The sequence below is a fragment of the Prionailurus viverrinus genome, chromosome F1, assembly GCF_022837055.1.
Source record: "Prionailurus viverrinus isolate Anna chromosome F1, UM_Priviv_1.0, whole genome shotgun sequence".
Lineage (NCBI taxonomy): Eukaryota > Metazoa > Chordata > Mammalia > Carnivora > Felidae > Prionailurus > Prionailurus viverrinus.
The window spans coordinates 23,935,252-23,959,122 of NC_062577.1; the positions used below are offsets into that span (position 1 = coordinate 23,935,252).

A 23,871-nucleotide genomic window follows, 5' to 3' on the forward strand; every position below is an offset into this window, starting at 1 on the left:
CTGAGGGTTGATGGAGGGAGGTGGGTGGGGGATGGGCTAGATGGTGATGGGTATTAGGGAGGGCACTTGTGATGAGCACTGGGTGTTGTATGTTAAGTGATGAATCACTGAATTTTCCTTCTAAAACCAATATTGCGCTGTATGTTGGCTAACTAAAATTTAAAAATAAGATAAAATAAAATAAATAAAATAACAGTAAACATTAAAAAAAGTGGTGCAAGTAGACATCTTTGTGTTGTTCCTAGTCTTAGAGAAAAAGGTTTTAGCTTTTCACCACTGAGTATGATTTGGCTGTGGGTTTGTCATATATGGCCTTTATTATGTTGAGGTATGTTCCTCCTATATACACTTTGTTGAGAGTTTTATCATGAATGAATGTTAAATTTTGTTACATGCTTTTTCTGCATCTATTAAAATAATCATATGACTTTTATCCTTTATTTTGTTAATGTGGTATATCACATCAATTGATGTATGGATATCAAACCATCCTTGCATTCCTGGAATAAAGCCCACTTGATGCTGGTCATAAATACCATAAGTTACTGAATGTCTTTGCCTTAATATCTCTTGCAAACTCACAAGTATGGGGAAAAGGCCAATCAGGTAGTTATAATAGAGCTCTTCCATTATTGGTAAGAATGTAGCTACAGAAATTCTAGGAATTATTGTGTTGATAATTATTCAACAAGAATCCCAGTTGCCTGGAATGAGCCTGGAAAGGAAAAGTAGTATTCTATTAACATATCACCATTTTTCAGTGTGAGCTCCAAAAGATCTTACTTAACATTTTTACCTGCCAGTTGGGCTCATACCTGGAATACAGTCATGATGGCTGCCGGAAAGGTGTCAAAGTTTGCTGAAGGAGTCCCATCATTAAAGTTAAACCTGAGAAAGAAGTTCAGAGAGAAGAATAAAATGAAAATCTCACATACCAAGTTTTTCCCTTCCTGAGATTGTTCTCTTTTTATCACTTCTTTTACTCTTTCTCCATATCCTCTTCTTCCTTCATTTCTCCCTATTCAGTGTAACTTATGAAGATGGCATTATTAGTGGCTATTACTGATGCACTGTGCACTTTGAAGGGCATGGATAATGAGATAGGGTTTGGGCTGACCCTGAGTTATAAGGCCCCATGCTGTACATTTCAGGGACAGTTCCCAAGAGAGGGGTCTTTTCCAGAACCAGAATCCTGTACAGTGTGAAAAGGTTAAAAACAGAGACCACCACACACACTCAGTGGTTGATGGGCCATGGAAAAAAGCAAACAAGATGATATCATGGTGATCAAATTAGAAACCCGAGTGCTCACAGGCTGAAGACTGGGTTTTGAGGCTCCTTTGGATGGAAAGTTCATTGGTGCTTACCTGCCCCCAAACAGCTGCATTCCTAGGAGAGCAAAGACAACGATGAAGAGGAAGAGGAGGAAGAGCAAACTGATGATAGACTTCATAGAACTCATCAAGGAGACCACCAGATTTCGCAGAGATGCCCAATACCTACAAAACCCAAACACTGTAGCAGTGAACACTGAATATAAACTTATCCCCAATCCAGCTGGGAATCTGCCTGGTAGTGTATGAAATGCTGCATTTGTATATTTGTGTGAAGGAGAGATGTCAGCAACAATGAGGCTCCCCTTGGGAATGTGACATGGGATCTGGCGTCATAGATACTTTTCTGGTTTGATATTTGGGGAAGGAGGAACTGAAGAATGGAGCGGGAACATGGTAGGGAAGGGGAACATATGGCGAGGGAGAACAGGGGATGGAAGGAAATATAATATAATAAGGGAGAGAGAAGCTTCCGCTCTCACAGGTGGTTGGGAAGAGTCCAGTTTATGATCACTTACTTGGTTATTTTAAATATTCTTAGAAGCCGGAGAGCTCGCAAGACACTGATTCCAAAAGATGTACCAGGTCTGAAGATTGCCCAGACCACTTCAAAGATACTGCCCACTGTGACCTAAAGAGCCAAACCCAGCCACAGTGAGGAGGAGGAGAAGAGCAGAGCCTTCTGGCATTCAGCAGTCAGCACTTTTCATTGGGCTAGGGTGAAATTGAAACTCTCCCCACCCCACCCGGCACAGCTCCAACAGGACTACCTATTTGTGAAGGCTGCCAAAGGAAAATGAGACTCTACTGCCTCCCTCCCCACTTCTCTCCACTCCTCTTCCTGACTTCAATCCTTCATGCTGGAGATTGGTTCACTGACTGCTGTTTTGTCCTTGGTGAAAACTACAAAAGCCAGTGTGCCTCTGCACAAATTTGATAGCCACAAGCGTTCTTACACAGTAACTCCTTGAACAGACAGACAAAAGAGCGATACTCAAAGCAAAGAAACAAATTTGAGTTAATGCAGGTTGCATCCCAATGTAAAAACCTCAGAGAACGTCCACGTTCTCTCACCGTCCGAGAATTTAGCACTAACAAGAATCACTAACAAGAAGCACTAACAAGGTTCATTCACCTATATGTGAAGCATCTTTTAGCCACACAGGTCCCATGTACCCCAATGTGACAGTACTACTTGGTGGCACAGAATCTGATTGCCGTGGGAAGGAGTAGTGTCAAATTAACATTTTGGCTTTGTTTTCATTATATTTTCACTGAATGTCTACTATATTCTACACAGTGCTCTAGGACAAATAACAAAAATTAATCCTCACTGCAATGCTGGGAAGTATGTAGAGAGGGAATGGTCTTTCACTAGCTGTTATGCCTGAAAATTGCCCGTACCCAGAAGCATATGTTCCAAGTTAAAATGCAGATTGGCAAGTGCTCAAAATCGTTAGCACATAACTGAAGATTTGGCAGGAACAGAAGTGGGCTTGGCAGAAAGAGAAGTGGTTCAGGAACCCAAAGTTTTGCAACCTAGTTCTGCTGCTAACTGGCTATGTGAACTTGCACACGATGTTCTCTATTTACTCATTTTCAAATGAGAAAGATAATTCCTGATATGTAATAGAGTGGTTAGGAGTCCCAAAAGCAGTGGAGGACAAAAATGTATGTCAAAACATCTTGAAGGCACACATTTATATATCAACACATTTATATATCAACAGTATTTAGGAAGTGAACACTGGATGAAATAGTCTATGTGGGAACTTGCTAATACAAGTGTGTGTGTGTGTGCACGTTTGCATGACAGTATATCTAGGTAACTTTCCCAATTTTAAACTGAACTAAAAAATACACAAATATATAAGCTTCTCTCTCTCTCTCTCTTTTTTTTTTTTTTTTTTTTTTTTTTTTTTTTTTTACTGAACCACCTTCTGGAATCAGTTCCTTTGTTCTCTCTCAGGCTTCCCCCAAGACAATAAGTGGTTCAAAACTTACTATGGGTAGATCTGTCAAATTCATACAGCTATCCACTTAAGTGTGCACCATGGTATACGTGTTATACTTCAATAAAAACATTAAAAGTAAAAGAGCTTTAAAAAAACAAACAAACCAACCCTACAGTGGGAAGGATTCACTCATTCCTGACTTCCCTGTAGCTAACTTACTTATTCCCCTTTTATAAATTCTGATTTCAGTGCTTCATGCTGAGCAATGGAGCAAGCTGCTTATCTCAAACCGTGGCATATCAACACGAAGCAGGAGGACAGGCGGGCTCCAAAGCACTTACCCCAAAATCAAAACAGTTGAATGAAGAGTGAAAGTAAAGTCGAGGCCCCATGCCATACATCTTCAAGGACATCTCCAAGAGGAACAGTCCCAGAAACAGAAATTCTGCATAGTCTGAAAGCATCAAAAGAAGAAGCCTTTGTTCCATAGATGGCATGGGCTCCTGCATGCCCCAGCCCACACTCTCACCTACAGAGGAGCCCTCAACACCAGCAGGACCCATAATGCAAAGACATTCACTGACCGTGTCAGGTCAAAGCCAGGCAAAACCTGATGATATCTGCGTACACTCTGATCTGGGAGTCCCAAGCACACTCCGCATATTAGCTTTGCTCTTTTTCAACAGGTGGATTTGTCACTATCCTTTAAATGGTATACAGCTCTCAGGAGAGAAAGAAAGAGCTTTACCATGGCTTTGATGCAACAGCCAGATTCGACCTATACACACCCAGCTGTGACAGCATCCTGGATCTTCATTGACACCCAGTGGCAGCCTTACTCAGAGCTGACCTATAAGTTCCCTTATTGGTCTACTGGAAGTAACCATTGCCCTAAGAACTTTCTCCCCAGGACTTAGGTGACCAAACTCTCTACACCACTGAGCCTACACCATTGAGCCTAAGTGAAGGCTTTAAAGTACCCAAGGCTAACACTATCTTATTGACTTCTCAATAAGTTAGTGGTTCAATGATGAATGACAAGGGGAATGGTCATGTGATATCCCAACCCCTTGAGGACAACTTTAGCCTCCCTCACAGAACACTGCCAGGTCCAGTAGGATGCCTGCTCTCTTACATTCACATTCCAATTCGGCAGCACCTGTGACAGCCAGTAGTCACTATTCACTTACAGAGGAGATGGGTGAGCCACTGGGGCTGGTTGTGATGGACGATGGCCACACAGGCAGTGTTGAGAGCCACAAGGCTCAACACAATCCAGTAAAACACCTGGGATTTGACCATGTGGCGGATAGAGATGCGCAGAAGCCTTTCTTTGTGCCGGAAATAGGAGGCCCCATCCACCTTTGCACTTTTGATGCTGGCTCGGGCAAGAGGTGTGCCTAAGGGGAGACAAGTACAGAAGAAGAATGAGGCTGCACAACAGATCACCCTCCATGGCAAGGGGGCCTTCAAAGGGGGAGATGGACAGCTTCAGTTGGCTCAGTGACCACCATGTTGCAGGCCCAAGGAATCCCCTTGATATGGGCTAAGTGTTTCCATAGCAGAGATCCCTGGTTATCCTCACTGGACACTCTAAGTTTTAGGAAACCAAAAGATTCCCTGGGCATGACATGAAACATACATCCAGTGTTCTGAATCCTAACAGGATGATGTTTATGTTTTTCATAGATTAAGCTTCTTTCTGGCCTTTCCTTTTAAATATGCTTCAGGCATTGGAGTCAATTGGCTGCATTTGTGGTATTTCTACCACTGGCAGCCTAAAGCAGCAATGAGCTCTGTACAACTCTTCTGCTTTTACCCTATGACCCAGCAATAGCACTGCTAGGAATTTACCCAAGGAATACAGGAATGCTGAAGCATAGAGGCATACATACCCCAATATTTACAGCGATGCTTTCAACGATAGCCAAATTATAGAAAGAGCCTAAATGTCCATCAACTGACGAATGGATAAAGATGTGGGGTGTGTGTGTGTGTGTGTGTGTGTGTGTGTGTGTAATGGAATGCTACTTGGCAATGAGAAAGAATGAAATCCTGCCATTTGCAGCAACGTGGATGGAACTGGAGGGTATCATGCTAAGTGAAACAAGTCAGTCAGATAAAGACAGATACTATATGTTTTCACTCATATGTGGATCTTGAGCAACTTAACAGAAGACCAGGGGGAAGGGAAGGGGAGAAAAAGTTACTAACAGATAGGGAGGGAGGCAAACTATTAGAGACTCTTAAATACAGAAAACAAACTGAGGGTTGATGGGGGAGGTGAGGGAGAGGGGAAAGTGGGTGATGGGCGATGAGGAGGGCACTTGTTGGGATGAGCACTGGGTGTTGTATGGAAGCCAATTTGATAGTATATATATATTTTTAAAAAGGTTGAAGTGAGACCCTTCCCTTTTTCTGGGGAGGTAAAATCTGCATTGACCAGAATGTCTGGGAACCTGGGATTGAAGAGGGTTTTTAAAGGTTGTCAGTAACAATCTGTTTAAACATCACATGGAAGTAGGTAGGTGCCACTGTGGCTAAGCAAATGATTCCAGGGTCTCAAATGGGGGTCACTAGAAGCATCAGGTCCTCAGGATCTTCTGAACAATATCCCAAAGTGGGTTCTCATTATCACATTTAGGACAGAAAGTATATATATATATGTAAAAGGGATACATTTGACACACTTGAAGAATCTGGTTGGATTCTTAGCCCTCAACCCCATGGTCCATTTTTCTCTGCAACTCACTGTCATCTATTAGATTTCCAAGACTTTCTCTTTTTCTGGATTCTTTGGATTCTGTTCCTCTTTGTGGCGCTTCTCAAAAGACATGATCTTTCTTTACATAGAAGATTCAGACCAATAAAAGAAGATCTAACTGGTTCCACTCACCCACAGAGGAGATATCAACACAGTGCTCATCGCTGGAGTCTCGAGTCATGGCCTCTGTCCGGCTCCTTTTGATGGTTGCCCTTCGAAGCACTGTACCAGGGAAGGGGAAGTCCAGTGAAAGAACACAAGAACAATCAAATCATTCAGGTCAAAGCTGAGGACTGTGTGCCAGAGGCCTCTTGACACAGGCGACTGCCTTGAAACAGCTGAGCCATGGTTACAGAAATCACGAATGTCTATAGAAACATGACTCGTGTGCTCAGCAGCACCTTGAAACACATGTGCTCCAGAGTCCTTGCCAGACCCTATCTACACGCAGTCGTAAATAGGCACTCCATATCTATTTGTTCTGGTTCTTCATAAACAATAACACTTCCTGGGGCGCCTGGGTGGCTCAGTTGGTTAAGCGTCTGACTTCGGCTCAGGTCATGATCTCACAGTTCATGAGTTCAAGCCCCGCTTTGGGCTCTGTGCTGACAGCTCAAAGCCTGGAGCCTGCTTCAGATTCTGTATCTCCCTCTCCCTCTGCCCTTCCCTAGCTCATGCTCTGTCTCTCTCTGTCTCTCAATAATAAATAAATGTTAAAAAAATAAAAAAAAATAATGCCACTTCCTGCTAATGAAAGTGGTCCCAAGATGATCCCTGCAAATTTTCAAAGAAGATCCCTTTCCATGCCACTGGTTGTATGATGGTTTTTTCATTGCACAGTAGCAATCACACGCCCTAGAACAAAGCAGCTATTGGAGTTCATTTTCGTCACTTCAAAAAGCATTTAAATCCATGACTCAATTCCCTTCATTTTAAAGCATGAGGGATTTTATGACAGAGAGACTTTCATTTCAAATCCCAGAGCACCACTCTTTTTATTTCTTTCTCTTTTGATCAAGAGATTGCCACAGCGTAAGAGGGCGCAAATGCAGTAAAGTGTTGGAGCACTTCCTTACCTTCTAAGGCTGATGTTCCAGCGTTTTTATTTTCTTCAGCAAGCATGACTTCCTCTATATGGAAATAAATGGTTTAGTAAATTATCTGTAAATGTCAAATTACTTCACAAGATGAAAAATCCTCTAGGGACAGCTGTGGCCCCAGGGCAACAGAGAGAGAGCAAAGAGTTCATAGCTCCATGCAAGCACCAGCTTCAGAAAGACATCAAGGGTCACAGAGGGAGCTCCCAAGTGCAGATGAGAACAGAAAGGAAGTTCTTGTAGTAAGGGGGCACTTGGAGGTTGACTGTTAAAATTCAGCCCTGTGTCGGGTAATATTTGTTGAGAGAAAGAACTTACCTCTTTCTAACCAAAATCTCCTAAACTGATAGCAATGAAAATTTTCCATTTCTATTTTTTTCCTTCTATCCAGGTTCTTTAAACTTTTTCTAGCAGTAGGCGCTTCCTTGGTTTTTCTTGTCGGCAGCACATACAAGGCATACCAGGGCAACATCTACTGCCTCGTTCAGGCGATAAAACCATGTTTTGAGCTCCAGCCAGTCTACTTCTTTGAGGAGGAGCAGCGGAAGATGCTAATGGCATCTTGTGGGCTTGCTTCCTCTTACCCCCACACTACAGTCTGCCTTGCTTGGGCAAAAGAGGCTCAGGTCTGTCGTGAATTTGGCCCTCTGATAGAACGAAAAATAAATATCTGGTTTTTGTCCACCTTCCTGGCACAGAGCTCCAAAAACCCTTGGAATTTACTGTCTTTTGTATGCTAAGTAGACAACTCAGTGTCAACGACGCCTACATTACTTAAGGATCTGCATCGGTCACCAGAAAAACCAACCATATGATTAGGTTATAACTTTCAGCCTCATTCCCCCTCCCAGTTCCCATGATGGGAGAGAGGCTGGAGAATGCACAATCACCAATGCCCAATGATTTAATCAAGTATGTCTACATAATGGAATCTTCAGGAAAAACAACAACAACAACAACAACAACAAACCCTCCATGAGGGGGCTCAAGGAGCTTCGGAGTTAGTGAATATGTCAAGGTGCTGGGAGAGTAACGTGCCTGAAAGGGGCATGGAGGGTCTGTGTCCCCCTCTACCCTCCACCTTACCCGAGGAATCTCTTCCATTTGGTTATTCCGGAGTTGGATCCTTTGTAATAAACTGGTGATAGGAAGTATAGCTTTCCTGAGTTCTGGAAATCATTCAAGGAATGATCAACCTGGAACCCTCTAAATTGGCAACTGAGTGGGTAAAAATGCAAGTCACTTCGGGACTCCACTTGTGGCTGGTGTGTGAAATGATGGCAGGCTTGTGGGACTGAGTCCCTAATCTGTGGGATCTGCACTAACTTCTGGTGGTGTTTAGTGTCAGAATTGAATTGAATTTTTGGATATCCAATTGGAGAACTGAAGGACTGGCCAGTGTTGGAATGCTGTGTCTGGTTGTCAGTATTTGGAAAAGAATCAAGCGGTTCCTTGGATTTTCCTCTTGACCTCCCCAGGAACAATCCTGTATTCCAGGGAGGTATCATCACTAGTGGGCTATTTTCTAGTAAGACTTGTTAGGATAAACCTCACTAGCATTCCTCCAAACTTACAAACTAGCCCTTCTGTCCCATATCTGACAGGATTCTGTGTCTCCATTGGGAGTGATGTGGATGAGTTTAATCCTCACCCCAACCTCAGCCATAGGCAGGAAGCTGGAAGCTGGAAGCCATCAGTCCATAAGATCCCAGCTGCTGGGGAAAAGCTTGCAGCAGGCTCTATTAAATGATGGTTTCATTTAAGCAATTGTAACAAGTAAAAGGACAAGCAGAAGAGGGTAAAGTCATTACCATAATTCCACCTGCATATAAAACTGAGAGCATATAATGTATTTCCCAGGGAGGGGAACATTTTGAAGCTTGGAGGGTACCACTCAGGATAGCTATTATATCAAGGCATAAATGTTTAGCTTTCCTTTTTAGTACAGCCTCTGGCAAAACTTTAAGTTAACAGGTTAAATGTTATTGGTGAGATGCTCCTTTATGCAGACATAGAGGTTTTAAAGTCATTTACAGCACACGTTGTTCAGAGGACATCATTTAAAGATTAGGTACTTGTTAAAATACCTCATAGCAACATGAATGACCTCAGCCAGGGAGGCACATCTGCTCTGTACTGTGCCTGGGTGCTGGGTGGGCTAATCTGAGGACCCCCAAGGCAGAAGGAGGGCGCGTGGTGCTGCTGAGTATCTCTGGGAAGTGCTTGAGGGCTCTGGATGTGCGGAAGCTGCCCCCACCTTCCCCCATAGCCTTTTGCCAAGTTCTCTCTCGAACTTGAGAGTCTCTTTCCAGGGAAATGTAACCCATATGTCTCTGATTCACTCACACCCCATTTGCAAAGGGAAGGGCCAGGAAGCCCAATCTGACGTTGCAGTGCGTCTTTTTTCTTAGAAGGAGAGAGCTGGCTTTGCCAACTGGAAGAAAGTGGAGCCTTGGAATTCTGCATGTATCTGAAAAGCAGAGCCACAAAGAACAGCGTCCTGTGCTGCCTGACCACGAGTCGGGTCATGGACAGGGCGGGCAACGTTCTTTTCCAGTTCTGCTGCCAGACTGCTCCCTGGGGTGGTCTGTCAGATGGCTCCTCCACCCAGGAAGCCAAGGACAGTGGGGAACTTCAAGCTGCCTGCCAGACCTGGAGATGAATCTGCTCAGTAAGGCTGAGTTAACATTCTGGAAAGGAGGAGAGGTCCACATTCACCCCTACTTGAGAACCTCGGAGGAGAAAGGGCAAATTGAAAGTATAGTCAGTGGGTATGGTACATGCTTCTAGAAGCAGCAAAGAAATGCAGATGGTCCTAAATGGGAGGTGCTTATTGTCTGGCTTTGAAATGGCACTTTTAATCATACGTACTCTCTCATCCCTGACAGATGATCAAAAGTTGACTCCAGAGCTGAGACAGAGCTTTTTTGTCTTGGTGGGTAGAAGAGGAGTGCCATGGTGTCATTCCTAAGCTGCTATGGAAGGATAAGTCTCAGGCAACTAAGCATCAAATCATATTCCAAATTTTTCTGGAGAGATCTCACATCTGTGCTATGCTTTCTACCAAGAATAGAGGGGAAAAAATGCTGTCATGTGTATCTTTTTATTAAAATAAATTCCTCTTTGCTCAGGATGAAAATAAAGATATATAACACCAATGCAATGTAATCTTTAAAATAATAAGGAAAGCAAATGCATCCATTTTACTGACAGATATGCGGTGATCAATACCCCTTCATGAGCAGCTGAGCCACAGTCAAACTTGAAGCTGGTGGTTCTGTGGGTTAACAAAATCATGATAGGTTTGGACCTATCCTCAAGGCCGAGCCTCATAGCGAGGAACTGGTGATAGCTCAGGAAATAGGAATCACCAGTTCTCACCATCAGGTATTACCCGTCTCACTGCAGTGGCCTCGCCATTGGTCCCCTGCTTCTGACCTTGCCCTCCTACAGTGTACTCTCAATGCAGCAGCCAAAGGGTCCCCTCAAAATCTTCAATCAGACCATGTCCCACCTCAGCTCCAAACCCTCCAATGGTTCTTGCATCACTAACAGCACAGCCCCGAACCCTTACAATGGCCCATAAGTTCTGCCCACTCCTCTCATCACTGGCCCCACCCTGTCTTCCTGCCCCTCTCCCTTTACTCATTCTTCCTTCTGTTCCTGGGATATTCCTGGCTTGCTTCCACACTAGAGTCTTAGCACTGAGATATTCCCCCTCAGACCTTCCCATGACTTACCACCTCAACTCCTTCAAGTCTCTCCCCAAAAGGGTCTCCCTGATCTCCCTATTTCAAAACACAACCTACCCTACACCCCATAACCCTACCTTGATCTGTTTTCCATGGTACTTGTCACCTTCTTACAAGTTATTAATTTATTATTTTGTTTATCCCTGCCTTCTCCAATAGAGGGGAATGGGCTTCACATGAAAGGGGCTTTGGTGAGCTGGTGGTCTGTTCGGTTCATTGCTGTATCTCAAGTACCTAGGACAGGGGCTGGCACAAAGCAAGCGCTCAAATATTTGTGGAATGAATGGACTGTTTTTGCTGCTGCTGGTGGTCATTATAATTATCAGCAGTAGTGTACAATGTCACCCACCCAACCCAGCTCCAGGAGCTAGCTATGTTACCTTTCACTCAGTTCACCTTGCTAAACTGTGAGCTTCGTGAAGGTGTTCGGTAGAAGAATAGGAACAGTTAGTCCCTGAGGAAGAAAGAGGGACCAGCATGGAGCCCACAAAGCCGGTGAGGCATCCAGAGCTACTCCCTGCTCTGGCCAAGGCTGCTCCTGTGAATGGAGGCACCGGGGGTGCTCAGGGGGACGTCTACACTGAAGTCTGTGCAGCCCGCCAGGCCTCACCTGCTTTGTCTATCCAGGCGCGGTACCCATTCAGCTCACGCTCAATCTGCTGCTGCCGCCGCAATTTCATGAAAGCTCTCCGGTTCTCCACTCTCTCTCTCTCTTTGGCAAATTCCCTGTGGATGAGAAGGATGAGATTCATAAGCAGTGAACTAGGGTAGTGCCGTGACTAAAAGGAAGGGTGAAGCAAGTAGGAGCAAGAGAGTGTTTGAGCAGGTGACTCTCTATGCCCCATTTCCCCTTTCCTTTGTTCCAGGCTGCAACTATCACCTCCTTAAAATGCTGTTCAGAAACATACTTTGTTCGGCCTCACTCAAGAAGCTTTCCCAGATCAGTTTCATCCCAGTCATCACTAACACCCTCTGCTTGCTCTATTTTAAAAGGTACTTTCTTAGTCAGGTGACAAACTAGGGTTCAAAATGCTATGTTCTGTTTCCCCAGCTACAACATAAGGCCATTAACCCTCCTGAGGGGCACACCTACCCTTTATGCTTTTAATAACAACAGTGATTAATCTATATGGACCAATTATGTGCCAGCCCTGTATGAAGTTTTTCATACCCATGGACTCTAATTTAATCCATTACAGTCACCATGTGAAGTAATAAGTACTATTAAAATTCCTACTTAACTGATGGGGAAACCAAGGATTAGAGAAGGGAAGTAACTTGCTGGGATCTCAAGTCTAACCATAGTGCCGTGCTTCCTCTGGCATCCTGCATCCTGTGACACTCTATAAGGGCTGCCACTGAAGATCATTGACACCAATGCCTTGAAGGACTGAGTGCTGTGTGAAGATGGCTAGTGGAGGTTAAATAGGAAAGGGAAGAACACGGGAAGGGCACCTGGCTCCAAAAGAAAGAGAGTAGGAAGATGGGAGGGATATGAGAGGAGATAATGAGATAGATGGAAAGCCAAGGTCAGGGTCAGGGAGAAGACACAGTCCACTGATAGGTGCAGGGGACCAGAGCCACTCTGTACAAGACGATGAAAAGCCTAAACCCCTGGGTGGCAGGGGGTGGGGGTGGGGAGGGTGAGTGGCGTGGAAAGGGAAAAGAGACACAAGGACTTCCTGGTAGAGAGGAAGATGAGCAAATTCAATGGCTGAGCAAATGGGGTTAAAAAAATATTCATTTGCTGATAGGCCTCTCTAGCAACCACCTCTACCAATGCCCTTCTCATCAAACACCCCTCCAGGCTACAATGCCCTTAGTAGTGTAGTGCCTCTCCAGCCTCGGCTCAGGCATGCTCCCTACTACCTGGAAGCTGTTGCCCTTAGCCAAGGTGCTCCCCACAACTAGAGAGCTTCAGCCTGACAACGAGGGAGCCCAGCACCCACTGTAAAAAGTTGTATTTTGAAGGAAAGTTGCTTTGCTTTAAGAATGAAGTAAGCTGTCTCCGGGTGTCATCATCTTCTCTGTTCTCACGTATCAGAACTCAGCCGCTCAGCTGCTGAGGGGCCACACTGGGGGCTTAACAATAAAAGCATATGGAGAAACAACTATGGCAAGGGCACATTAGACTATGAATGCAGAATTTGTGAGGATGACCCAAGAGTGCTTGGTCTGAGCAAGGCTATACTTTGCTGATCTAAGATAGCTCCTTGAAGATCTTGGGCAATCAGCTCCAGCCTTGGTAACAGTGACACTTTTGTTTTGAAGTTTATTTTAATTCCAACTAGCATACAGTGTCATATTAGTTTCTGGTGTCTCCATACAAATGTTAGAATTGTTTGTTCTGTCTCTGTGAAAAATGCTGTTGGTATTTTGATAGGGATTTCATTAAATCTGTAGATTACTTTGGGTAGTATAGACATTTTAACAGTATTTGTTCTCCCAATCCGTGAGCATGGAATGTCTCTCTATTTCTTTTTGTCCTCTTCAACTTCTTGCATCAATGTTTTATAGTTTTCAGAGGCCAGGTCTTTCACCTCATTTGTTAAGTTTATTCCTAGGTATGGTATTATTTTCGGTGCAACTGTAAATGGGATTGTTCTCTTTCTTTTTCTGTTATTTCATTATTAGTGTATAGAAATGCAATGGATATCAGTATATAGGTTTTGTATCCTGGGACTTTACTGAATTCACTGATCAGTTCTAGTAGTTTCTTGAGGGAGTCTTGAGGGTGTTCTGTATATAGCATCATGTCATCTGCAAATAGTGAAAGTTTTACTTCTTCCTTACCAATTTCCATGACTTTGATTTCTTGTTCTTGTCTGACTTCTGTGGCTAGGGCTTCCAGTAGTAAGTTGAATAAAACTTAACATCTGTAAAGGTGTCACTTACAGGCAGTGGTGAGTTGTGCAGAGGCCCCATGAAGATCAGCTTGCCCATCAACACCAGGCCCCATTCCATAGCAACATGCTCCAGCCACACGGGGCTTTTACTTTTGCACTAGTACCTGGACATCAGCTCCCAGTTTGGCTAAGCTGTCTCTCCCCAGTACCAACTTGTATAAAGGTACACCTCAACTAAATTTGCACTTTATTCCTTTCACCTCCTCTTGCCTGGAACAACAGTGTGATTGATCTATCATTGATTTCGAGTATGTTATTTCTCTAAAAAAATTTTTTTTCTTAGCGTGTATTTATTATTGAGAGACAGAGAGAGACAAAGCATGAGCATGGGAGGGGCAGAGAGAGGAGGAGACACAGAATCTGAAGCAGGCTCCGGGCTCTAAGCTGTCAGCACAGAGCCGGATGTGGGGCTTGAACCCACAAACCACGAGATCATGACTTGAGCTGAAGTTGGATGCTCAACCGACTAAGCCACACAGGCGCCCCGGTGAGTATGTTATTTCTTTATTGGCTTATTAACAGAAATTATCCTGTGTACTATTGGCTTGTCAAATTCCTGCAGTGAACTTTCGTTAAATAAATTGCTGGAAAAGTCAAACTCAGTCTCTGAGTGTAATTTTTCTTCCAAAATAAAACATTGTTCATATCCAGGGAGGAAGAAACCAGCCAGGGGTTGAGGGATGTGTCACAGCCCCAGGGCAGAGGAAGAGAGGCACCTCATTCACCCTCTCCTACCAAGATAGATGGATTCCTTGGCACAGACACCTTATCATGGTCATGGTCAGGCTGAGGGCATGGGAATAAGGCATATTAAAAGGAGAAATCGTAAGCTTGTCTTCAGGTTCAGATGGTTCTATCAACACTGTTTTGGGGGAATGGAGAGGGAGAGACAGTCAAAATGAAGAGTCCAGGGCCACTGAGAGTCAGAATAACAGAATACAAGCCGTGGGGCACCGCCTTTCCTTGCCTTCTTCCCTGGATGTCAACAATTAGAAAGAAACAAGGGGCTGGATTGGTTCATGGTAACACCATCTATCAAGGTTTTTACCTTTGGCTCTTTGTTTTCTTTCTATCCTTCCTGTCCAATTAGTGTGCCATGTTCTGTTGGTTCTATCTTCAAAACAGCACTTGGATCAACCTTTCCTCTTTGTCCTAACTGCCTTTGTCCAGGACCTCATCATTTTATGCCTGGATTATTGCAATAGCACTTACATGGTCTCTCAACCACCTGTTTCTCTTCTCTTCATTTTATCCATCTCACTCACTCTTTCTAAAATACACATTAGATCTGATCACTTCTAAACCTAAAACAATAATCACAGTGAGTAGCATTTGTGAGGCCCTTTCTAGTTTCTGAGCACCTTCATACATTTTGCTAATATTTTTTTATAATCACTCTGAGAAGAAGGTGGAACAGGTATTTTTGTCCTCAATTTAAAAGTTAAACGGGGCGCCTGAGTGGCTTAGTCAGTTGAGCATCTGACTTTGGCTCAGGTCATGATCTCATGGTTCACGGGTTGAGCCCCACGTTGGGCTCTGTGCTGACAGCTGGAGCTCGGAGCCTGCTTCAGATTCTGCGTCTCCCTCTCTCTCTGCCCCTCCCCCACTTGCTCACACTCTCTCTCAAAAAAAAAAAAAGAAAAGAAAAGAAAAGAAAAGTTAAACAACTTGTGATAATTTAAGTAAGAAGCAGATCCAGGATTGGACCCTAAGCCTGTCTGCTCTAAGAGCCCAAGCTCTTCATGCGGCACACATGTCTCCCTAGTCCAATGGCATATTTATATGCTGTTTTCTTTATTGTTTCATATGTATGTGTCTTGATTTTTCAAATACACTCTAGGGATCTGGGAAGGTTTAACAAGGAGGTAATATTTTGAAGAAGACCTTGAAAAAAGGAGGATTTAAGCAGGCTATGAGCAGAGGAACACAATAATCCTTTAGCATCGAGGATAAGCATTATTACCAACATCACCATTTTCTAGCTCAGAGCACTAAATCTAAGGAGAGTTAAGTGGCCCTGTGAGAGAGCAAGCATCCAAGGACACAGAGTCACTAAGAGGAACCATGACCCTCAGATCCTATACATTCCATTTTCTTTCTATTCTTCCCCTGCTCCTCCACAGCCTCCTCCACCCTCTGCTAAATGAAGTACAAACACTTAACATACCCTTCATGGTTTTTCACAGCCTGATCCTAACCTTTCCTCCAAACCTCACCTCCCATCATTCCCACCCGCCCACCTGCCTGCAGTCACCACGGCCATGCTCCAGCGGCAGCACCCGTCTCCCTGTCTGGAGAATGCAGTATGGCTATCAAGGCTTGGTCCACACTGTTTCTCTTCTTATCTGCCCAATTCTGTCAAAATCCTTCTCCAAGGCCAGTGTGAAATGTCACTTCTTCTGTTCAGCTTTCCTCTCCTCTCCCTCTCTCCCTTTCCCAGTCTCCAGCCTCCATTCTTTCTTTCCTCTGTGTCTTTACAGTTCATCTCACAGCCAGGCTTCACTGTGGTAAGCTGTACATGTGACTGCCTCTCCCTCTATGCGAGCCTCTTGTGAAAATATTCCATGTCTTACTCAACTCTGTATCCTCCCAGACTAGACTAGGCCTGGCACATGGTATATGTCCAATAGATTTTTTTGTTAATTAAAAATATCCAGGCTGACTTGGAGAGCATACTGATAGCTCTACCCTGGTTCCCAAAGGCTCAAATGAAGAAACGTTCCATCTCTGCACTGACTCAAAGGGAGGCAGGTGAACAAGCCAGAGAGCAGCAGTTGCCAGGTAACTCCTGGATGCTGCCACCACTGTTCCTTTGTTCGTTTCCATGAAGATCTCTGTAGAATTAGTGTACGAAGTACACAGTGTCTCACTTCTACCTGTCCCCATAATGACCACATACCTTGATTTTCTGTGAAGGAGACCAACAAACCCCAGTCTAGCCTCCTTGCATGTTTGGCAGTTTCCTGGCTCCGGGTCTCTTCAGCCGGCTTTCCTGCTCTCCTCTACTGTCACTGCAGGTCCCTGTGTCCTCTCACCCTTCCACCTAGCCCCTTGGCAGTGCTCAAGGGTCCAGAGCCCAATAAAACTGCCCTGGTCTTTTAAAGAAGCCTCTTGGCTAAAAGCAGTAAAGCAAAGAATCTGCACCAGTGGGGATACTTCCTGAGCAGCCCCTGTGTCGGTGGACAAAGAAGGGTTGGGTAGGGGGAGGGTTCTGTACTATGTTTATCAAGGGGACTTTTCTGTTTTCTCTTTCCACTGGGAGCCTAGAGCAGAGAGTATGGCACCAGTGTCTTTCATAAAATCTCTCACCCCTCCTTTGTTGTCATACTTGTGCCCTGGCTTATCTCCCTGACTAGTCTACAGGCTTCACAAGGCCAAGCAGAACGTACATCATATCACATTCCAACAAGGCCCTATGAAGCTGGATCCGAGGCTTGGCATTACAGTAGGTTCCACAGATTATGGAAGTTAAATATAAAGAACAGCTAATATTCACATAACACATTTGTGAAAATTTTAATTTACAAATCACTTGCATGTAAACCATTTCATTTATATATGTAAAAACTCTGGGAGATTCAGAGAGGTTCTTGCCCAAGATCACCTAATTAGCAGAAGGCAGGGTCGGAATTCAAGCTAGGCTGTTTCCACAATGCCTCAGCTGTCTTCCATGCTATCGAGAACTCAACATTAAAAGTCTACAAAAGAGGGGCGCCTGGGTGGCGCAGTCGGTTAAGCGTCCGACTTCAGCCAGGTCATGATCTCGCGGTCCGTGAGTTCGAGCCCCGCGTCAGGCTCTGGGCTGATGGCTCGGAGCCTGGAGCCTGTTTCCGATTCTGTGTCTCCCTCTCTCTCTGCCCCTCCTCCGTTCATGCTCTGTCTCTCTCTGTCCCAAAAAAAAAAAAAAAAAAAAAAAAAAAAGTCTACAAAAGAGATTTAGTTTCAGCTTAAGGTCAAAGAAAATAAGGACATAAAAACAGTTTGTTTTGTTTTGTTTTGCTTTGCTTTTTCTAAAAGGACTATCTTTTTAATTGAGAGAACAGCACAAAAATCCATTGCTCTGTGTTGGGTTAATAAAGACCCAGTATAAAACTCAGCATTAGTCAAGCTAGTGATGTACTGCTTGATCTTGTGTCCATAATATAGCCATCATTTATTTATGCATATTACATTCTAGAGAGAACAGGGACAGACAAGATTCAGTTCCATTACCTGCCAAAAATAGGTATCTATTCTGACCTTAGATCCAATGTGTCCACCATTCTCATTGCATATATACGTGGCTGGCCCCAAGGGAAGGGAAGCATGCCCCTCCACTGATCTCCTCTCTTCCCTGAAGACCTGAGTACTCTCTCTCTCCTTTTCACAGAGGATCCTGGAATTATTTGAATGATGATACTTTTGCAAAGATAAAGTATATGGCTGCTACCTTACTTAGCCATCCAGATGACCACTGCCAAAGAGTGATCCTCCAAATATCTCAATTTATTTAATTCCTTTGAATCAAGCAACAGGAAGTTTAAAAGGAGGAAATATGGCCTATAAAAGAGTGCTCATGACCCCTCAGCCCTTTTTGTATTGGTCTGTGGCTTAAGGTAAAAGGATGGGTAAATTACTCCTCTTCATTTGCTCCACCTGGCAGCAGCACCCACAGATGTCACAGAACTCAAGACAGGATGCATCTAGACTCCAGAATCCCAAACAGGGGGAACAAAAATACGTCCCATGTGATATAGCAGAAATACTATCAGGTCTATCCTCAGAGATAGGTTTCTAGGTAACTTCTGTGCTAATAAACTGGGCAGTAACCTCTCTGCCTCAATTTCCCTGTCAATCATTAGAAAGTCACAAAAAACCCTCTGCTCGTGACCAAGAACAGGAATAAATCTGGTTACTCTGGTAGTCCTGACTGGGTTCTTGTAAGGGACTATATAATAGAAAAAATCCAAATTCTGTTTCGTTAGAGATACTTCTACCCAATTCTGCTATCCATAGTTTTTAGTTATTACCACCCCCCCCCTTACTTTGTGCAAGACAATAACTTGCAGTTCCCCCCTATGATAGCTCTCACCTAGATGAAAGTGAGTTGAAGCTAAGCATGGATGAGCCTCTATTCTATTTGTCAGTTAGGTATGCAAGGTTTGAGTTTCTAAATTTCAGTTATGGGAACTAAGAAGAAAGCTGATCTCCTTGTTCTGCTTGGTTAAATACAATTTTCAGTCTAGTCAGTGAATTTGCATTTGTGACTGCTTTTGTTTCCTAGCACTTTATATGAGAGGCATAATTTGTAAAAATCAACAATTCCTATATAGCCAATTATTTACAAATTATTCACAATTAGTTGAAGTAGAAGGATTATATAGATAATCTCAGACAAGGTATAACACCTAAAGTATTTGTCATGTGTGACTGGTGGGTGGTGTATAGGAAGAAAGCAGAGTTGTCTTTTAAATCATATTTAGGTTAATATTAAAATGATTTCTCTTTTATGAACTCACACATCTATAAGGAGCCACTGCCTCAGATAATTCACAAAGTGCTAATCTGTATATTGATACATTAAAGTGGCTGGTTTTGATCCATGGGGTGTTGGGAGGATGCCTGGTCATTCACATTGCTAGAATTTATCATGAGGTGACTGACTAACTCATGGGGACTAACTCTTGGGAGGTTCAATGAAGCCTTGCTGCAGCCTGAAATTCCTGCCCGTGTTGGGTCACTTCAGAGTCACAGGGCACCTGGACAGATATCTGTTTACCTAGTGAGGAAAACGTTCTGGTGACAAGAAGCTGTGACAAGAAACACTCTGTTGGAGGACTCTGGCTCCTGTTTTAGCCTCTAGCTCCAGACCCCTCCTCCTGATTCAGTACACACAGGGAGCTTTGTTTACTGATGCTGAGGCCTTTTGCTGCTGTCATGGCAACCAAAAGGAAGACAAAGCCCTCCAGGATGGGCTGGCCTGTGTGACTCAAAGATCTGTTTACCCACACTCCTGTACACACTTGTACACTTCATCACACACACACTGGCACAAATACACGCATGCTCACACCGGCACGGAGAAGTATATGCAGACACTTTGCCAAGCACACTAATGGCCACATGGTCATATTCCTATTACTCTTCAGAGACCACATTTTCAAAATGTTTCACTGCTCCCAAAGGAACTTGGCCAGTCTTCTGCAAGACGTTTGCTTCAGGAGGAGGAATTTGGGTTAGACACCAAGAAAAACCTCTTCGACCCTATATATTCTGAAACTAAGAGAAATTGGGGGAAGTCAGATAGGCAATTGTGTGTTGGCTGTGGTCTAATTTCAGTCTCATTGGAACGAGGGCTGGAAGATGGAGGGTAAAACAGCTTTTGGTTGTTCTTAAGACTCTGGGGAAGTTTTTCTCCCATTTTTGAGAGAAGCAAACACAGCCCAGAGAAGGTAAACACCTTACTGAAGGTCACACAGTTCAGCTATATTTTAGTTATTTATGCCTTATCCCTTGACTTATTCCAGAAAGGATTTAAGGAGCCTTACATTGCTAATAAATAAAGGCCAGAGCAGTGCCAAATTCTCTAAATGCCATCCAATGTTGACTCCAATAAGCAGGATGGATGTGAGTCCAGAAGGTAAGGGATGCTTAACTCAGGTGCTGTCTCATACCATGTCACTCTTCCTCAGAGATCAGGAGCTTTGGGAGGGCTCCTCCAATGAGAAGAAGTCCTTCTTTAAGGCAAATACATTGCCTTACACAGAATGCTGCATCCCACCCCTACTCCTCCACCCTACACCCACAGCAATGAAACAAAGGCCATGGGTCTCACAGACCAGAATACCAGGTGGGGTATGCCCAACAAATTAATTCTCCAAGTCTTGCCTTTGACATGCAAGGAGACTGAGGTACAGATGGGTCAGATGGCTTGCCAGTCCAAGGCCTACAGCACGTGATGGCTCGTCTGGACACTTGGATCTCTGGATTCCAAAGCCAGTGCATACCACATCTTCATGACATTTCAGTCATGAGAAATCAAAGAGGCATATTCTTTTAGGATCTTGGGGAATGTGTGGTCTTTTTACTTTTTTCCTTGCTCTTCTCTATATTGAAATTTCATTTATTTGTTTGAGTAGATGCAGGGGAAGGCATGGCAATGAACACAAAGGGGATAATGAAGAAGCTGGAATATGTTTTCTGCTTTGTTTTTTAACCTTGAAGTTGGTATAATGCAGACCATTGGAGCATAATAATTGAAAGCTCTGAAACTGAACCAAACTGGATTTGAATCCTGCCTACATGGGGGTGTGATCTGGGGCAAGTTAACATCTGAATCTTCAGTTTATTCATTTGTAAAATAGGAATAAATACCATACCTGTCTCAAAGCATTGTGAGTATTAAATTAAATAATAGAGGGAAAACGCAAAGTATAGTATCTAGTACAGAGTAGGTGTTTTCAAGTGCCTATTTGAAGTATCACTGTCATTCCTGAGAAAGTATCATAATACATATAACATATTACATCAAGTCCTTCATCCATCTACCCATCCATCCATCCATCCATCCATTCAACCATCTACACATATTCTTTCTGCCTCCAAAATATGACTGAGTGCCTGCTGTGTGGGTGGCATTATTTTAGAATATGGGGTACTACAGCAACCATAAAAGCAGAAATCTTTGCCTTCGTGGAACTTACATTCTAGTGGAGGAGACACACAATAAACAACATAAATAAGCAATATAAAGTATGTTATAAACTTCTAAGTGCTAAGGGGGAAGCTAAGGCATGGAAGAGAAATAGTAAATATGGGGAGGAGGTCTGGGATTTGGGGTAGAGTGGCCAGGGAAGCCCAGGCCTGAGAAATGACTTCAGAGGCATGAGGGAGTGAGCCAAGCAGGTATCCAAGGGAGAGCATTCCAGGAGAGGCAATAGCCAGGGCAAAGCTGTGAGGTAGGGAACATCCTGGAGGAGAGTTCCAAAAACAGAAAGGGGCCAATATGGCTTGAAGTGGACTGAATAAACAGAACAATAATGAGATGAGGTCAGAGTGGTTAACGGGCTGCAGGGAGGTGGAGGGCTAGAGGACGTAGGGCTTTAGAGACCCTTAATGATTTGACTTTTACTAGATATGATCTGGAAGCCATTGGTGGGGTTGCTGCAGAGAAGTCAATGACCTAAGTTTTCATAGAATGTCTCTTGTCACCCTGTTGACAACAGGCAGATGAGGGCTAAGGGTGGAAGCAGGGAGACCCTACAGGTTATATCCAGATCATGGTTTCCTTGGACAGAGTTGTAGGTGTGCGGATGTTGAGAAACACCAGGGTTCTGGGCACACTGTGAAGGCAGGACTAAGAGGACTTGCTGACACTTTGTGGAGTATAAGAGAGATCTGTGTCAGGGGCGCCTGGGTGTCTCAGTTGGTTAAGCATCCAACTTTGGCTCAGGCCATAATCTCATAGTTTGTGTGTTCAAGCCCCACATGGGGCTCTGTGCTGACAACTCAGAGCCTGGAGCCTGCTTCAGATTCTACGTCTCCCTCTCTCTGTCCTTCCCCTGCTTGGCTTTTTCTCTCAAAAATAAACAAACATTGAGACAGAGAGAGAGAGAGAGAGAGAGAGAGAGAGAGAGAGAGAGAGATCTGCGTCAAAGATGACCCCCAAGGCTTTTTAGCTTGAGCAAGGCAAAGGATGGAGTTAAATGAACTGTAATGGAAAAGACACAGAGAGGAGCAGGTTTCCGGGGGGCTGGGAATCAAAAGTTCAGCTGTGTATATAAGTCAGCTGGATATCCAGACATATTCACATCAAAATCATTACCCCATAGCACCGATTCTGTTATCCACATGGTATGTGCCAGCTGCTTCAAGGAGTATCTGTTGTGGAGCCACATTAGACTGTCTCCCTACCACCCCTCCTCCTTCTCCCCTGCTGTCATGGGCTAGAAAGATGGTGACTGATTTTTCAGCAAAATATAATCAAGAAATTATTGTTGCTATTGCTGGAAATAAAATTCAAAAGAGAACACAACTCCACAAATATTCTTGAATCCTGCATTATTCCACTCCAACTACTTCACATCTCCTGCCATTAGCAGGGATGATCAAGGGATAGCATGGATTGTGTATGTGGGAAAGTGACAAGGTCTCACATGCTTGTCCTCGCCAGCTTTTAAGATGGGAACTAGGGCATCATGCTTCTCTCCCTATTTGACAGATCACAAAATTAAAAGCCTCAAGGATCAGTGTGACTTAATGAAAGACACAGAGTTACATAGTGGAATTCAGATCTCCCTGCTCTGTATAATTACCTACAGTCTGCACCACCCCACTGTAGCACATGGATACTATCAAGGCATGAACTCAGGGGCACACAAGCCGCTTTCTCTCTCTGTACAGAATAGTGTATGTTTCAGTCACAATATTTCAGTGGGTTCAAAGCCCTGTGGTGCAGAAAGAGTGAGCCAGGGGAAGTAAGGGATTTCATATTCTTTTTCCCTCATTTCCACCTCTTCCCCTCCCCCTGCCAGCACTCTAATTACAGCAGTTAAGAGGCATCTTGACAGAGAACAAATGGCTGTTCTTTTAAGAGACACTTTTTGCACTCTTCTGAGAAGCTGCAGCAACCAGTGCCTCCCCCCCACCCCCAAAGGTTTGGAGGCTTCTGAGGAACAGGTGTGGCTGCCTTCAGGGGAGTGACTGAGAGTTTATTACCAAGTTGAGTCATTATACACTTAACACTGTGTGGGCTTTTTTCCCCTTTTTCTTTGTAAAAAGCTTTGAATTTCCCAGAATCCTTTGTTCAACAGCCCCAGATAATTTAAACATTAAAGATTCCTGTCAGGGAGGTAAAATCCTTCTGGTTCAGCATCAAAAGATTCTCCCTGTTACAACAAATCCTTTCTTCTGCTTTAGAATGGACAAGTGGAAGAAAGAGAAGGCCCAGATGAGAGAACGGGAGTGGTGGAGGTGAGATACAGAGCAGAAATCTGAAGGAAAACCTGGGCTGGAGAGAACCTGATAAGGGGAGAGTCCTGAGGGAGGGGAACAAGGTTTGCAGACTTGGTATTGGCTGATGCAC

General features: G+C 43.9%; 1 protein-coding gene across 3 annotated transcripts in view; it reads right to left on the reverse strand.

Annotated features, from left to right (window-relative positions):
- CACNA1E (calcium voltage-gated channel subunit alpha1 E) overlaps window positions 1-23,871 on the reverse strand; it is a 313,280-nt gene that overhangs the window by 73,570 nt on the left and 215,839 nt on the right. For all 3 annotated transcript variants that reach the window (XM_047840446.1, XM_047840445.1, XM_047840444.1), the window contains exons 8-15: window positions 11,513-11,628; window positions 7,130-7,183; window positions 6,186-6,275; window positions 4,480-4,689; window positions 3,631-3,743; window positions 1,853-1,965; window positions 1,368-1,499; window positions 816-888 (exon numbers count right to left, since the gene is read on the reverse strand). In XM_047840446.1, coding sequence (XP_047696402.1) covers window positions 816-888; window positions 1,368-1,499; window positions 1,853-1,965; window positions 3,631-3,743; window positions 4,480-4,689; window positions 6,186-6,275; window positions 7,130-7,183; window positions 11,513-11,628 — 901 coding nt within the window. The remainder of the gene's footprint in view (window positions 1-815; window positions 889-1,367; window positions 1,500-1,852; window positions 1,966-3,630; window positions 3,744-4,479; window positions 4,690-6,185; window positions 6,276-7,129; window positions 7,184-11,512; window positions 11,629-23,871) is intronic.